The sequence below is a fragment of the Dipteris shenzhenensis genome, chromosome 28, assembly GCF_047967505.1.
Source record: "Dipteris shenzhenensis isolate YYH24624 ecotype China chromosome 28, Dip_SZ_1.0, whole genome shotgun sequence".
Lineage (NCBI taxonomy): Eukaryota > Viridiplantae > Streptophyta > Polypodiopsida > Gleicheniales > Dipteridaceae > Dipteris > Dipteris shenzhenensis.
In genome coordinates, this window is record NC_141623.1 from 50,144,044 (window position 1) to 50,160,777 (window position 16,734).

The 16,734-nt window shown below is 41.9% G+C and overlaps 1 protein-coding gene across 3 annotated transcripts; it reads right to left on the reverse strand.

The window, feature by feature from the left end:
• Positions 1-848: 848 nt before the first annotated feature.
• On the reverse strand, positions 849-11,926 carry LOC147883681 (uncharacterized). 3 transcript variants are annotated; one of them, XM_087399577.1, is made up of 6 exons: positions 11,059-11,238; positions 8,306-8,383; positions 8,054-8,143; positions 1,383-1,561; positions 1,136-1,236; positions 849-1,036 (listed from the first exon to the last, which is right to left on the reverse strand). In XM_087399577.1, the coding sequence occupies exons 1-5, from the start codon at positions 11,180-11,182 to the stop codon at positions 1,138-1,140; spliced, it is 570 nt and encodes a 189-aa protein (XP_087255703.1). In that variant the 5' UTR covers positions 11,183-11,238; the 3' UTR covers positions 849-1,036; positions 1,136-1,137. The 3 variants fall into 3 exon arrangements, with proteins under 3 accessions (XP_087255703.1, XP_087255704.1, XP_087255705.1); XM_087399578.1 differs by having other exon boundaries at positions 850-1,036; positions 1,155-1,236; positions 11,059-11,235; XM_087399579.1 differs by lacking the exon at positions 11,059-11,238 and adding an exon at positions 11,806-11,926 and having other exon boundaries at positions 852-1,236.
• Between the last annotated feature and the right edge of the window lie 4,808 nt (positions 11,927-16,734).

The window sequence follows — 16,734 nt, forward strand, 5'->3', positions numbered from 1 at the left end:
TTCATTCTCCCTTCTGCGCGACCGCGAGCTTAGTGTCTTGGCTCTCTCTTTTGAGGCCTCAAGTATACGATATCTAGTTTACTCATGATCTTTGGATGATGTTCTAGGCTCTCCTTAGAGACCTACACATGCCTCGTGAGATACTACCCAGGAGATTCTGGTGAGCATTCCAGCATGGCATATGCAGATATCTAGATGCACAGAGGCTTTGGATGGCTCCCAAATCCACCCTTCACACACATTGGCTAGTATTGGACAAATATGTACACCCTATGTACAGAACTTGATGGCCATTTACGTGGGCATGCAAGGGCCTTCTCGAGTAACTTTTACTAGGACGACTATTTTTCTTAGGGAGTGGCTCCCCATTTTTCTTGTAGTCCTCCGTAGAGTTAAGGTGGCATATTCAGCCTCAACCTTGTATTTTTTTATGGCTCTCTTGGATGAGCATGATATTTGCCCTCTTAGGGTGTTTGACTTCTCATGCTTTGCATGTTGTATTTCTGCCATGAGCTTTGCTCTTAGTTTCTTTCATGCTTAGTAGAAGTCTTTTCTTTTTCTTTTTTTTGAATGACCACTTTATGTTGCAAAATGTCCACCAAACTAGTTGTTTTCATTGTGAGTGAATCTATCATTTTGGTCATCACTCCAAATTGACAATAAGAAATACACTCCAAATAACAAACAAATTCAAAAGACCAAATCCACTGACATACCTTAAATTGACAAAGCAGCCTAACTTTGAACGGTGCTAGTTTGTTAGCAACATACTATATTTTGATATACAACTTGGTAGCAGATTTCGCATCTTGATTTTGAAATGTTGCAACTTACTCTAAAGGTTTACAGGGATCAGCAATGAGAAAGCTCAAGTTTAATGGAGAAATGATGTCATAGAAGACTTCTTTCAATAAGAGAGAATTATGACTATATACCTACAATCATTATATGGATATACCAAGTCAACTCATCATTCGTCTTACTGCACTGAGTACTTGACAGCCACCTCGTCTCAAATACCTTTACTACTTTCCCACTGCAAAAGTTAAAGGACCAAATAATTGGCCTTTCAATCTATTATCATCTAGCAAATATGACTCACAAGTGACTATTGTACAATGACCATCACTTGTACCATTAAGAAATGTACTCACATGAAGAGCTTTTCTTGCATTCATTGAGCACATCCAAGTAAAATTGGCATTTCACAATGTCATTGCCATTTGAGGTGATACACTGCAAATCAAACAAAATTGTATAAACGAGTCCAAACAGTGCCCTTAGAAAACACTGAGCCAATGTACCAAACAAAAAAGAATCATATACAATTACAAACATATTTTAAATATCAAGTATGCCGGCATGATGTTAAGAGAGCTTACATCTTGGAGCGCGTTCATCTGTTGTGCACAGGAATCAGCCCCAACGGTGGAGACAAAGGATGTTGTAGGTATTGCAGCAGAAGCTCCCACACTAGCATGTTCATGTTGAACAACCCTAGGTCCCATTACTGCATCCACTGCTCTGTGTGCAACAGCACTTCCAGTACCAAAAGCCATTCCTGTTAGAACATGAAGTCAAGTTGAGTGTGTTTTAGTGTGTTCTACTAGGAGTTCTAGTAGAGTCTTATGTGTGAGTGCCACGTGTCATATTAGGAGATATCCCATATGCACTTTGGTATTCTATTGTGTGTGTATCCTATATATGATTGTACTTGTGTGTCACATCAAAACACATCAAGGAGTCAACATCAAGCTTATCAATGTGAGTCTTTTCATTTTGGTCTATTACCCATTTCCTTACACTTTCATTATGTTTCCATTTGAGTATTATCTTCTCTCTCCCTAGCCTACCCTCTCTCTCTCTCCGTGTCCCTCTCCACCATGTTCCTTCATGTGGTATCAAAGCCATCCTTCGCCGTCCCTTTGTTTCTTCCTCCATCCTTTCTCCTAATCCTTTCTCTCTTGCTCCTTGCTCTTCCAAGAGATTGAGGTGAGGTAGGCCAAGAAAGAGGAGCTACTCTCGCTCTTTTCCCTTGGAAGACAATCTGCTTCCTTCACTCTTAGCCTCTCCATGAGCTGCAGATTTTGCTGGACATTGGAGCTGATTTGTGGAGTTCGAGCTCCTGCATGATTTGCTACAGATTTGTGTTTAGATTTCGAGCAACTTGATTACCATTCTTGTGGGCATTAGCGGGTGTCTTCGTAGACGAAAAGATAGCTCGTTTTTTGCTCGAAAGTAGCCTGTCTTTTCCTCAAAGACAGCTCGTTTTTGCTGTTTTGGGAGCGTTTTTGTGAAGGAAGTAGTTGTTTACTGTTGCAGAGACGTTTCTACTATTGGTCATCCTAAAAACGACCTCATTTGGAGCCCATTTTTGAAGAAACGACCTACTTGAAGAGTACTACTTGCTGCTACTATTCACACCGCCTCTTCCCTCTCGGCCACCCCCTCTCAGCCTCCTTCTACCCTCTCCTCTTAGCCTCCTTTATTTCAGCCTTGTTAGTGATGGAAGGAGCTTTATCTGTGTTTGAGTCAGCCTCTCACCCTTGATTGAAAAATGGATATCCATTCAGTCCATCCTTGACTGCTTCCACCAGCTGTGAGAACGTGCATTGTTTCAAAAGATGAGTTGTAGCCACTCCAAAAGGATGTAGAGCTTGAAATCTCCATCACTCTTCTCGCATGCATTCATGGGTCCTACCCTTCTAGGTCATAGATCAGGGACTTAGTGCTTGCGACCTTACCTATAGAATTCACTCCCGACCTCTCCAATGTTAGATTATTGGGACATCGCTTCTTCTAGGTGTCTTTCAATTCTTGATAGGACATGAGCACAGGCTCAAGGCTAACCCCTTGGTGTTTATCTCTATGAGAATTTTCGATCCTGTAGAGAAGAACAGACAGGTCGCTTTTCTTTTTTTTCCATAATCATCGACTTCTTGCCACAATTGGAGATACTTTTGGTTTGGTCACAAAGATCACCCTTTCCTGCTTTACCTTCTTCCATAGCAGAGGCGCCTGGGTCATTATGTCTGACCTTAAAATCACAGATGACCATAGTATGCTTCAACATCTGGATGGCTCACTTTTCTGGCAGAGAGTTCAATTTGCAGGCAAGCAGGGCTAGTGCAAGATATGAAAGACCTTTGGGCATTTTGCTAGAGATTGTCCAAAGAAGAAGAATAGATGTCATGAGGACGTGAATTCTAACAATTGAGTTTACAAGTGAATACCTTGGACCTTGGTGGCACGGGAATTCCAAGAATCCTGGTACGTGTATCAGGCTCTTGGAATTATTTCCCAGTGACCCCAGGCGAATTGTGCACTTATTGGTGTATTAATTCCCAGTAATCCCATGCGAATTGTGTGCTGGCCAGTTGAAGGCTGGTTGTTGAGATTTTAGGCTGATTCCAGGCGGTGACTGCTTCAGGTGATTGTACGCAGGTGATTGTACGTTGAGATTACTCGTAATTGGTCAGCTAGTATGCCTATTGCACATTGCAATCCAAGGTTAGTCGAGGGGCACCGTAACAGCCAAGGTTTGAGTGCTGGCCTTGCTTTCCACAGGATTGATACCGTAACAGCTAGGTAGGGCTGAGATTGTTGGATGATCTCCACTGTGAGAGCTGGAGGCAGGTTGTCAGAAGGGTTTTTCCCAGGGATTGGATGCCTTTATGGTTATGATTGGCTGAGCTTGTTGGAAGTAGAGGTTTTGCCATGATCTGGATACCTACAGGGCTTGTTATAATCTATTTTCAGTGAAATAAATAATAAAGAAATTCCACAAGGAGCACCAACTAATTTGGGTATTCAAGCAAGAGCACTCTAGCTCCCCTTGTGTTTTCTGTCTTCTTTTTCTATGGGTGTGTTGCCAGTGGGATAATACTTGCGATTGCATGGTTCCGTTGCCGAGACATCACCAACTTTTGTAAGAGGTGGTGGCCAAGGTTGCTCGCAGGAATCATGGCACACAGTGATACTCAAGTGAGTAATGATTTGGAGGATGATGACCGAAAACAGGGTGATGAAGTCTCTAGTTTAAGCAATCCATTCATGAAGGAACTACTGCAGGTGAGCGACATGCGGATGAGCAGCGGGAAGTGAATCAACCCGGCTCTCACATGTCGCTATCAAAGTTGTCGAAGCAAGGAGGGGATGAGACAGATTCGGAGGCTTTGCTTCGAAAGCAAATGGTTATGATGATGGGATTCTTGACTCAGCTCACCCAAAATCCACGCTTTGCAGAATTCATGCAAGGCCAGTCAAGGTTAAGGGGCTGAAGGCCTCATCAAGGTGCTCATACCGGATATTTTGGGGGAGGATCCATGCTTCAGGCCATGGCTGGTCAAGTAGGAGAAGGCCCAGCTGTTTACAGTAATTATGCAATGGGTTTCCAGCCAGGTATGCAAGGCATGTTAGGGGGTATGCAGCCCAATATGATGTATGGCAATATTGGCATGCAGCCAGGGATGCAAGCAGGAATGCAAGGGATGATGGGAGAATCTACTGGTGTGCCAAATATGCTTAGTTTTGGGGCTGCCATGCCCATGATAAAGCTAGCCAGAATGTCAGTAATCCTACTTTGATTCCTTTGTTGAATCCCCCTATGTATGATAATTTGACTCCGAAAGAGAAAGCTAAGGATTTCAAAGAGGGAGGTTCAGCTGTCAAATTTGAGACTTTTAACGGTGTATAGGACATATTGAAAGCTCTAACTTTCTTGCAGCAATTTGCTGCAGCCTATTCAGGAGGGAACTTTACGGAGTCGTCCAAGATTAGAAAGGCTGCTACTTTCTTGAAAGGTAATGCGTTGCAATGGTGGACAAAGCTTTTGTTGCAAAACAGTGCACCTACCTCTTGGGTGGAGTTTAAACAGGTATTTTCAGCTTCCTGGTTGACCACTACCTTCGAGGTTGATGTTAAAACAGCCTGGCATAACTTAAATGCAGCCAGCTGCCATAATCTTGAAGAGTATAATAAAAAATTTTGGCAAGCATTGTTACCTGTTAACTCATATTGGCATATGCCACTGGCTGAGCAGATTGAGAAATATTGTTGTGGATTGTGCCTACGGAGATTCGTGATTATTGCACGAAGACATGGGTCACCAATATGTCACAATTGATTGAAAATGCCACAACAACTGATGCCTTATTGCAGGGAAAGTCTAGTGGATGGAAGGGTTCTAAGAAAGATGATGCAGGAAAGTCTAGAAAGACTAGAAAGACTGTTAAGGCTAATTTTGTTGCAGATAAAAGAACAGGCAAGGGCAATGATCCAAATATCAGGTGGATGAGTCCGAAGGAGAGACAAACTCTCAAGAATGCAAACAAATGCTCTCACTGTAAGGAAGAAGGGCATCTGTCTTGTGATTGCCCTAACAGGAAAAGGAAAGAATCTAATGATCATAAAGATGACCGAAGCCTTCTGTGGGGTTATTGCCGATGTGATAAGTGAGAAGCCACAGGAAGAGGATATAAAGTTATGCCGTACTTGGCGTAAAGTGAAAGATCAAACAGCTCCAATCTTCTTTGACCCCAGGAAAAAAGCTAGTTTCATCTCCCTTGAACCTGTAGCTAAGCTTGGAATTTGTGTGGAGGAGATGAGGCCCTTGTGCTAAGCCGGAATGGTGAATCCCGAACTCACTACACCGGTGACTCCGATTATTGGGAAGCCGCGATTGCATATGGACAGCAAAGAGTTCTACATTATGCCTTTATATGATTGTGATGTTTTGCTGGGCACACCATGGATGCATAAAATGGATGCTGTTATAGAAGCCCATAAGAGGAAGATTACTGTTACTCATTGAGGGGAGACTCATGTGATTGATGCCATATCGAAGGAAGAGTCAGTTCCTATTGTAAATGCTTCTGTCATTTCTATAGTAATGAAAAATAATCTTTCTGTGTACATGATTTTTTCTCAGGAATCTAATCCAATTGACAAAAAATTCAATGTTTCTAAATTGGATTAAGAGAAGGCAAGCTTTCTAAATCAATTTGCTGATTGCTTTTTTGATGCTTTTCCTGGTGCAATTCCACTTGAGAGGCCAGAGGATCATGGTATAGATATAGTGCCAGGTAGTAGCCCGCCCAATAAGCCACCATACCAGTGCGGCACAGCAGCAAGAAATAATGAGTCAGGTCAATGATCTTCTAGAGAAGGGGCTGATTCAGCCTAGTACATCTTCATACTTCTCACCAGTAACTGCTGGTTCTTGGCATATGTGTATTGATTGCCGCACCTTGAACAAGATCACCTTTAAGAATCGCTTCTCGATTCCCAGGATTGACGATATTTTGGATAGACTTGAGGGCTGGGCGGTATTCAGCCACATCGATGTGAAAAGTGGCTATCTTCAGATTCGGATATGCTCAGAGGATGACTATAAGACAGCATTCAGGCCTACTTTTGGCTTATATGAGATTTTGGTGATGCCCTTTGGGCTTACTAATGCTCTGGTCACATTCAATCGTATGATGGACATGATTTTTCGGGAGAACAGGTCTTTTGTTGGTACGTTCTTTGATGATATGATTGTGTTCTCGAAGAATGAGGAAGAGCATAGGAAGCACTTGGCCATTGTATTTGCCGAGTCCAGGAAACAAAAGTTGATTGTCAATCCGAAGAAAAGATTGTTTGGGACATATTGTTTCCAAGGATGGGATACGCATGGACCCAGCTAAGATCGGGGCAATCAAGAGTTGGCCCCAACCTAGGAATTTGCATGAGCTATGGAGCTTTCTCGAGCTATGTTCATACTATCGTTGTTTCATTCGTCACTTTGCCGAGATTGCCGGTCCACTACATGCTTTGCAAAAGAAGGAAACACCGTTTGTTTGGACTGAGAAGCAGAATGCCTCCTTTGAAACACTGAAGGAAAAGCTCACTTCAGGTCCGGTGCTGATTTTGCCCGATTACGTAAGGTTTTTCATGTTCAGGCAGATGCATGTGGCAAAAATGGTATCAGGGTGGTCCTGATGTAGGAAGGACGGGTTACTTGCTAAGTTGTGATTTTACTGCCCTTATTTTATCATAGGCCGGTTGCACTAGACCCAAGAGGTCTTCTGGTGTGAATCCCCCTCATAGCGCTCGTTTGGTACCTCTTGCACATCTAGCAACAGCGCGTGTCCCACTCATCTAACACTAGTAACGCACCAGCACCAATAGCGTGTACATGACCTGTGGTAGAGTTGCAGCTCCTCCACCACCTTCAGACTAGGAGGGTCCTTCTCTTGCCTCGGATCCTACACCCGTTGGGACAAACATTTTTCCAGTTTGAATGATATCAACTGCTGCCGAACCCTCTACAAGTATTCCTTCACACACAACCTCTACACTCAGGCTGACAAAAATTCATGTACCTCCTTTGTACCAACAAGGTTATCTTTCTTTGACTACCAAACCTTATTACTCGAGAAAGAAACCTGGAGGAGATGCAGAACACAAGAGAGGCAGGAAAGACTCACCATTTGGTGTTTGGGAGACTGCATGATTCCTCCCCTCACCCCCTTCCCCCGCCAAAGAACACTGCCTAGTTTGCAGTTCAAACCCCCAACATTCTAAGATACTAAAGTGATCTTGAACCTGAGAAGTGAAAGGGGAGTAACAGATAAAATCTTCCTCACATTCTTCCGATAGACTGGAATATAAAACAAAACAGCAGTCTTTAATTTCCAAAGGGGAAAGCTCAGTCCTGGCTTGCAATGAAGGGATCCAACTCAAGAGGCTCAGAATCTCACTGCCCATTCATCTTAGCTTGCAAGCCCCGAGTGCCCTGGGTATTTCCATAAAAGAGGTCATTGTACAAGACCCGATTAGAAAAGAAAACTACTGAGCAAGCAAAGCAATGCGTATGCTCTCAGCATTACCTTTGCATAAGTTGCCATTCAGGTTTCAAAAATTTCTAGAATTCAAAAATCTGTCACAATGCTTACTAAAATATGAAAAACAAGCACCCTCTATTAAGGGCATAAGAAATTCAAAATTTTCACACTAAGCCCATCTACAAACTTTTAGTGCACCGAAAGTCTTAAAAAAGAATGCACACCTTCAGCAATTGTGCCTGCAATGCCTCCTAGCATAGATCCACTCCCACCTGGTTGCAAGGGAGCAGGAGGAGGGGCATGACGATTTGCAGCTGCAAAAAGGTCATATGCATAAAACATTACTTGATGCATCATAACAGTGAACTCTGTGGTAACTCCAGACAAATTTAGGGTCTCTTGATGCAAGTCTAGCTCAGGAAATGATTGACTGATTTAATTATAGCATCTCACACAATGTATGGGAAGAAAACCACCTGGGGGAGGTGATGATGCATTATTCTCATGATTTGACTCTCGATGAGAGTCACCTGAAAGACGAGGAGCAGGTCTACCTGTGCATCAAATAGATGAGTCAAATCTGGACCCAATATAGACTATCAACTGAGTCCTGGATTGATATAAAACATCAAACTATCAGAAAAATCGTTCAAAAACTAATACAGACATAAAGCACTGGGGATCATTCATTTCAAGACAACCACATATCATTTATAGAGATATTTATTCAGAGAGAATTTGACAAAGATACTGACATGAAAGTCTGCTAGGATGACAGCCATACAAAGAAAAGCACCCAGAGACCAATTATCTCAGTTGCGTATTATCCGATGAGTAACAGCACAGTTTTGTGGGTTGATCCGGCACATTTATGACAATCAAAGAATGATTACTGGTGAATCAAACCAAAACTGTGTCAATTCAAACCAAAAAAAGCAATCGGCTCTTCATTACTATTCAATCACAATGCCTTGAATTGTATTTCATTTTTTTCAGGATGGTTTGAGTTTCTCCACCTATTCCTGGATGTTCAAGGGATCCTTCAGCAGTGTATACTGAACCCATTAACATACATTTCTATAACTCTGAACTCACTTTGAAAACTCACCAGCTGAGTATACATAGGGTATCCAGCAGACTGCATTGATCTCCACTCTTGACCTTCACTGACAAATATAATGCGTAATCTCTATGATTTTTCTCATAAAATGGAATATTAGATTCTTGCTAAATGCAATGCATGACTGATGAAGACTGACCAGGGACTCACCAATTATGTTAAGGCTCTGTAGCTGCATGTAAATGTCACAAAATCAGCTTCTGTGAGGCAAAGTGTAATTGTGCCCTTCCCACTATGCTTGCCTGTCACATAATATTCACACTCCATCTATTTCCGTTGCAAACTGTCCTAATAAAGAGCTCCTTTGTTATATCACCTGTAATCATAATGACAGTTTGGCTAAGTTGAACCTCAGAAAGGTACAGGTTAGGACCATGACTTGAGGGGGTCTGATTATTTGGTGAGAGCACTCTTTGAGCAAAAGGCCCCCGAGGTAGTTATGAGAGGACCTACGAGGGGGAACACTGACTTTTATGAAGGTGTGACTCCATATCATACATGCCGAGTTACCACATTTAGGCAATGCCAAGTGCCTCCTATATCAGAAGTTTCTAACCCTTCCCTACCATAAGAGAGGATAACGGAGACGACGTGTTAAAGGCTCCATCTGGGTGAAGAATTTGAGTGACTGTCAGTTTACAGTTTGAGTGTTCAGGACCAGTAAAATCATCTGTGTACTATATCTTAATAGCCATCCAATTTAAGGGACCTTAGTTGGCCATGACGTGATCACTTTGTTCCTGCTTTCACAATGAGTACTTGCCATGAAAGAGACCATGCTGAACAGAAAATAACTTTCTGTTTGGCTTATTTCCCCCTCATTTCCCCTCTACTAAAAGCTACTCCACCAGAAATAAGATCGCCTCAAAAACACCATCCTATTTTCTGCAGCAGCCAGACAGCAGCTTTTAATGCCTTAAGGTTATCACAAAACAACACGTTAGACAGTCACAAGCTTTCATGCCTTTAAGGTATCCAAAAAATTCCAATACAAAAGATTATTCCTGCGTTCGTTGGGAAGGTGTGCTGAGATTTACATCCAAAGACCTTCGAACAGATTGCAAGCCTCAAGTTTCTCTTTTCATAAATACGCTTCTGAAACAGTTTTGTCTTTCTACTGCTGAAGGGCATCACGGCCCCCATCCGAATGAACCTAATTTGACATATTTAAATGTTGATATAAGCCATTCTATTGAACCCTATAATGTAACCTTTGATCATGGTTAATTTATTGGCCTTCACAGATTTCAAAAAAGGTCTTGATGGACCCCAAAAAGATTACTGGCCCTTCTCCACCTTTTCCAAACAAACCTCAAACTCCAATTATTTTTTTTGACAGCATTGAATGGAAGACACTCTTCTACAAGTCTGAGGCCTTTCCTGCCTGCACCAACTTTGTATTCTTACCGTTTTTTTTTAAATGAGAGGAACTCACACACCTTGCAAACATCCACAATAGGGGGTTTGATATCCCGTTTCCACATATGGGCCACTTTTTTATTCAGGGTAGTACCACACCTTGGGACAGACAAGCAAGGTTAGCAGTCAACTTGAATGGTGGAAGAATGCCTTGCAAAACTGGTTAGAATTGCATTCTTGCCCAACGGTCAAAGCTTTAACCCAACTCTCAAGCGCCATCCCAAGCCAGACCGTGTGTCCTTGAAACTAGCCCTCCTCCAGCATTTTGTTCATCAGTGACGGAGTTGAAGATCCTAGTAGACGGATGCCGAAGCAGGTGTGATGAATGTCGATGTAACCCTGGCGTGTCCACCTGCACGCGAAACACCACCACATGAACAACTCCTCAAGAAGGGGAGGTGTCCCAACCCATTATGCCCCGGGGCATTCATATACACATCTTCCTGGTCGTGAGCCCAAAGCCTTACAAACCGGGAAACAACTGAAACATCTCTAATCCATATTTTTTCATAATGTAAACTGTAGCTGTCGTTTCCACTGAAACATCATTTGGGACTTTCATTGACAAGGTGGTTCTTTAATGTCTCTGTGTGGACATTTCACCACCTGATATTTCTATTGTGTTGTTCTCAAGTGTGCCTTGTATATCGTGGGTGCCGGTCGCAAAAGCTCTCAAATGTTTAAACGCACATTTGTCGACTAACACCCTCGTAGTCAAGCTAATGGCCAGCAGTAGGTACAAACACAACCGATTTGTCTCCTTCTGTAGACGACCAGAACTTCCACGAGACCACGACTGGATTAATTGAAACATGGTAGTGGGCGTGTTTTAAGGAGGCCTATGCCACTATGCAAACACTTTTTGTCAGATATATATACAATAATGTCAGCAGTCTCATCTGTCCGCGATCGGTCTCCCTAACGTTATGGTGTATTAATTTCTGATATATAGCGACACTTTTTGTCGGATGGGTACGCATTCTCATCTTCGTGACCCCTATGATTTCTTCGGTTCTGATGTCTGCCTCACGTGCTTACTTTCTGTGGTTTACATCGACGCTTCTTCTACGCCAATATTTAGTTCAGCTGGATCATCCTTGCGTTTCACATTCACAGCCACACTTCGCACTCTCCTGCCATCTTCTGCCCATTCAAGGCTCGTTCTTGATGAAGCCCATTGCACAAAGCAAGCTTACGCTGCCGTCGATTCGCGTACTCCACGTGCTGTTACGTGGGACAGATCCTCTCATACCATGGTAGAAATATCCGAGTAAAAGCAAGTTGAAATCGATGAAGGTCGAACCCGAATGACAGAATGATACAATCAATCGATTTGACGAATTACCCGAGTATATTCTATTAGGGGGAACAAATTCTTGGTGAGGACAGAATTACAAGAGAGGCATGCGATCAAGGGAAGCTGAGGGAGGAACAGGCCTGATTTCCTGCGAGGCATGGTGTGACTGCAACAGACAATGGCAACGAAATGACGCAAGCTTCTTCCAGTTTTTTTTCCTTTTTGTTTTCATGCCAACGGCAAAGCCTTAGAGTTTGTTTTGGGTTTTCTTCATAATCTGATTAATCCAAAAGCCTATTATTAATTAACGTATCTCCGCCTACTTCCCTCTCCATTCTTCATAATCTGATTAATCCAAAAGCCTATTATTAATTAACTACTAGAACTCTCCCCTCCGCCCCCTCTCCCCTGACTCTCCCTCCTACTTCCCTCTCCACTGCTCACACTTATCCCCTCCTGCTCACACTTATCCCCTCCTCCCCTGGAATGTTCTGAAACGAAAGCTTCCAGAGCCTACGCGCACCGCCATTTACTAGTGCCTAAATAAATCGGCCCCTTCCCTATCAATTATTACTTTAATTGACCATCACACCTCCCCCCCACACACAAACAAATTAATTAATAGCCAATTTTCCTCCTTGGGGCCCTATTCAGATTAACCTAATACGTAGATTGATTTTGTATTTGATTTGGGGCTTCCGCCTTCGCCCTCCCTTCACCACGATCAACCTCCCCACGAGCCTAGAGGGGGCCACAGAGTCAGAGAGAGAGGAAGGGAGGTCTCTCTCTCCTCACAATCTCTCTCCCTCACTATCTCACTCGCTGGCTGGTAGAGAGCAAGAAAAGGCATCCTTATATACACGACTGATGCCGTTGGAAGATTCACGAAGGTAGAACCTTCAAGAATGCGAAGCGCACCGATTTAATTCGAAGAACTCATTTGTGGGCTGGTGCTTAGCTTTTGCATATGCTAACTTTTCTACGTGCGTGGCGACTAATTGCTAATAGCCCATTTTCACCGACTGGGGGGCCCTATTACGAAAATTATGCAAGGTCCTTAAAAGAATGATATAATAGAAGGGTAACATGAGAGGGGCTTTAAGGCTTGTGATAACTTAAGGATGAGGGGTTGTCACTATAGGAACAAGAATGGAGAAGAGTTGTGAAAACAAGAGAACAAGAAGTGAACACAAGTGAACTCCAAGTGAAATGTTCAACCAAATGAAGTACAAGTACTTAGTATATATAGTCCAAGTACTAGAACACACTAAAAACCCAAAATAGACTAAGTCCTACTCTATCGTACACCACCATATCATTGTATATATCTCTACAAATCCCCCCTCAATGATATTGTTGAAATGCTCTGGAATGATCTCAGAAGCAGCTGAAGTACCTAAAGTACCATGGGTGTACAAATTCATCCACATGTGGATATAGCAACCTATGGGAGTACAAAAGAAAATAATGTCATTTTACAACCTCCCTTGACATTGTTTGAATGTCTCGTATGCCCAAGCCGTGTGAAGAGAGGCACTGATAGGCTTTTAGTGAAGATATTTGCCACATTGTCCTCAGTGGAACAAGATGTGAGATCAATGAAGCCATTTGTGATCCAATCCTGCACATCATGATACTGATTTTCTATGTGTTTCATGAGAGCATGAATTACAGGATTGTTTCCAATAGCAATGCAACTCTGGCTGATCTGAGTTGCGTCACCATTGTGAGCATGATGCAAGCCATGCAGAAGCTTCCGTCTTAGTGAGCCATGAGATGCACGTTGAGCCCAATGAGAAGCAATAGCCAGAAGTGGACTTGCGATCATCGATGTCCCCTGACTAATCTGAGTTGGTGAAGCCACTCAGAGAAATGTCACCATCTAAAGCATAATGCAGCCCATAGTTAAGTGTACCCTGTACATATCTGAGAACCCTCTTTGTTGCATTCCAATGCGTGACTGTGGGATAATGCATGAACTAGCTAATAAGCCATGTTGCATAGGCAATGTCTGGCTGTGTGGAGCATAAGTATCTCAAATTGCCGACCAATTGTCTGTACAATGTGCCATCAAACTTTTCAGTTGTATCATGCTTACTCAGCTTGATTCCCTTTTGCAATGGAGTGGCCACAGGCTTATAGTCTTCCATCTTAAATTTCTGAAACAACCCCTTCAAAAAAAAATTATGTGACATAGAAATCCCCTCTTGGGTTTACCAAAATTCAATGCCAAGACAGCAGTGTAGGGGCCCAAATTTGTCATGTCAAAAGTTTGACACAAGACGAACTGCACTGTTGTAATTTGCTGCAAATTACTATGAATGAGTATGATGTCATCGACATAAAGGACAAGCATGACCAACTTGATTTTTGTTGCAAAACATATAAATTTGGCTCTATATGAGTGTTGACAAAGCCCTGGGGCAACAAGAACTGATGTATCTTATGATACCATGCACGAGGCGCTTGCTTTAGCCCACACAAGGATTTCCTAAGCTTGCATACCTTCTGCTCTTGTCCTTGAACAATGAACCCCTAGGGCTGATGCACTTAGAACTCCTCCTTGAGATCCCCATTGAGGAAGGTGGTCTTGATATCCATCTAGTACACATACCAACCATAAAACGAAGGATTACCAAAAAGCGAGCGAGGTAAAGTGAGCGAACCAAAAAAAGCGAGCAAACCAAAAAAAATAATCAAAACAAAACAATAATAGATTGGCAAATCCCTTATTTTAGTAGCAAAATTGTCTAAGTTCTTCAAAAGTCCATGAGAGAGTTGGACCTATGGCATTGCCAAGGCATCATTATTAGTAAAGACACACCCTATCTTCGCTCACTTTTACTCATCCAATTTTTTGTAATCCTCCATAATCGAGTTCTCTCCCTCCACCAACATAAGTGAGATCACCAATAAAATCTTCCATACAAGTCAAAAGTTTCATAGGACTCCTTGAATGGAATAGTCCACATTACATGCATGAGTAAATGCTTGGTTTTTGAAACTCTGTTTACTCTTGGAACAAAACCGATGTTTTTCTGTTTGCAAAAAATCCCTCCCTAATGATCACTCTTACATCCTACCAATCCAACAAAGTTAAGTACATCCCTTTCTTTAAAATGAATTAAATTCCAAAACAAATCAATCTTTGCTTATCGAAGTCAATAGTAGAAGCCAAAATAGACAACATATTGACATGGTCCCGACGATTAGGTAAACTTTCCTCTAGATCCGATGCAACAAATCGGCTAAATGTTTATTAAATTCACATTTTGATGCATGAAATCTTACTAAATGGTACAAAAGGTCATGATAACCATCTAAATCATGCCTTGCCATTTGCTTTGATATGTAACATGACCCCGTTTGGATTTGTAAATCAAAAGATACAGGGCATCAAAATTCTCATCTTTTGGGCCAAAAGAGGGAGCACGTTAATGCGCTGCCTGTTTTGGCCCAAAAGATGAGAATTTAGGATGCACAATGTCATGTTACATATGAAAACGAATGGCAAGGCATGATTTAGATGATTATCATGACCTTTTGCACCATTTAGTGAGATTTCATGCATCAAAATGTGAATTTAATGGAATTTTTGCAAATTTCTTACACCAAATTTAGAGCAAGGCCACTTGTAATAGGAGCATGTTAGAACTCTATATATATATATATATATATATGGACAAAAACAATCAAATGTTTTCCATGCAAGTTCTTCTGATGAAAATATATAGAACATTTTTACCAAGGCAAACTTTCAATAACAAGTTATGATCATGTTCAATGTTGGAGTTTTTATTGAATGATGCACTTTAACTAGATACTACTTGTTGGTAGCCAAAGCATTTCTATGCAAGTTCATCTCATGGGAATAAATAGCACTATCACTAATGTAGACTTACAAGCTTATGTTATAATCATCTTCAAAATTATGAGTACATACATATAGTGAGGTTATGTTTTTCTGTGATGCACTTCAACTATATAATACCTGTTGTTGATAGCCAAACCATTTCTATATAAGCTCATCTCATAAAATACAAACACTATTACTAATGTGCACTTGCAATATTATGTTATAATCATGTTCAATGTTGAGAAAGCACTATAAATCTCTATTAATGATGAGTGCATACATACAATGAGATTATGTGTTTGTAGCCCAACCATTTCTGCTTTGCTTGCTTTTTCTCGCTCTCTTATTTGGTCTTGCTCGCTTGACATCGCTTGCTTGATCGACTGCCTCCATAAAATGCAGCAAGAGAGATGACAAAGCAAATGTAATCATCTTGGCTAGTGGAGCAAAAGTCTCCTCATAATCTATCCCCTCTTCTTGTGCATACCCCTTAGCAACTAAGCGAGCTTTGTACTTCTCAATTGTACCATCTACATGATACTTTATTGTGTAAATCCATTTGGTGCCAACCACATTCTTGCCAATCGGCGCATCAACCAAGTCCCATGTAGCATTTTTGTGAATGGATCTAATCTCGGCTTCCATGGCTTTCTGCCATGCCAGATTGCCATGAGCATCCTCAAAGCGTTGAGGCTCAGTTTCAACTTCCATCACTTAGGTCATGAGAGCAAAGTTCACTTGCTTCTTAGCATTCTAAGTGCCGAGCTCCTGGTTCTGGCTTTCCCTCCCCATGAGGTGGCTGCAAATCTAAAACATTCGAGGCAACAGAACCCTCAACATGTGGCAACCCTACTAGAGTTTGAGAGGTAGAGGGAACATCAACTGGAGAACCCAAATTAGCATCATCCTCAAACTAAATGATGTCGAGAGGTGAATCATCATATGGAGGCAGGTCCTCACTAATGGGTTGCATGCTATCATGCTCTGCAAACAAAACATCCTTGCTTATGATTACTTTCCTTGTGGTTGGACCATAAAGCCTAAAGCCTCGACTTTCAATGCTATACCCCAGAAAGATGCATTTAATGCTTTTATCATCAAGCTTGGATCGATTTTTAGTTGGTACCAAAGCATATGCAACATACCGAAACACTCTGAAATGATTCACCTTGGGGTTGTACCCATTGAATGCCTCAAAAGGTGTCTTGTCAAC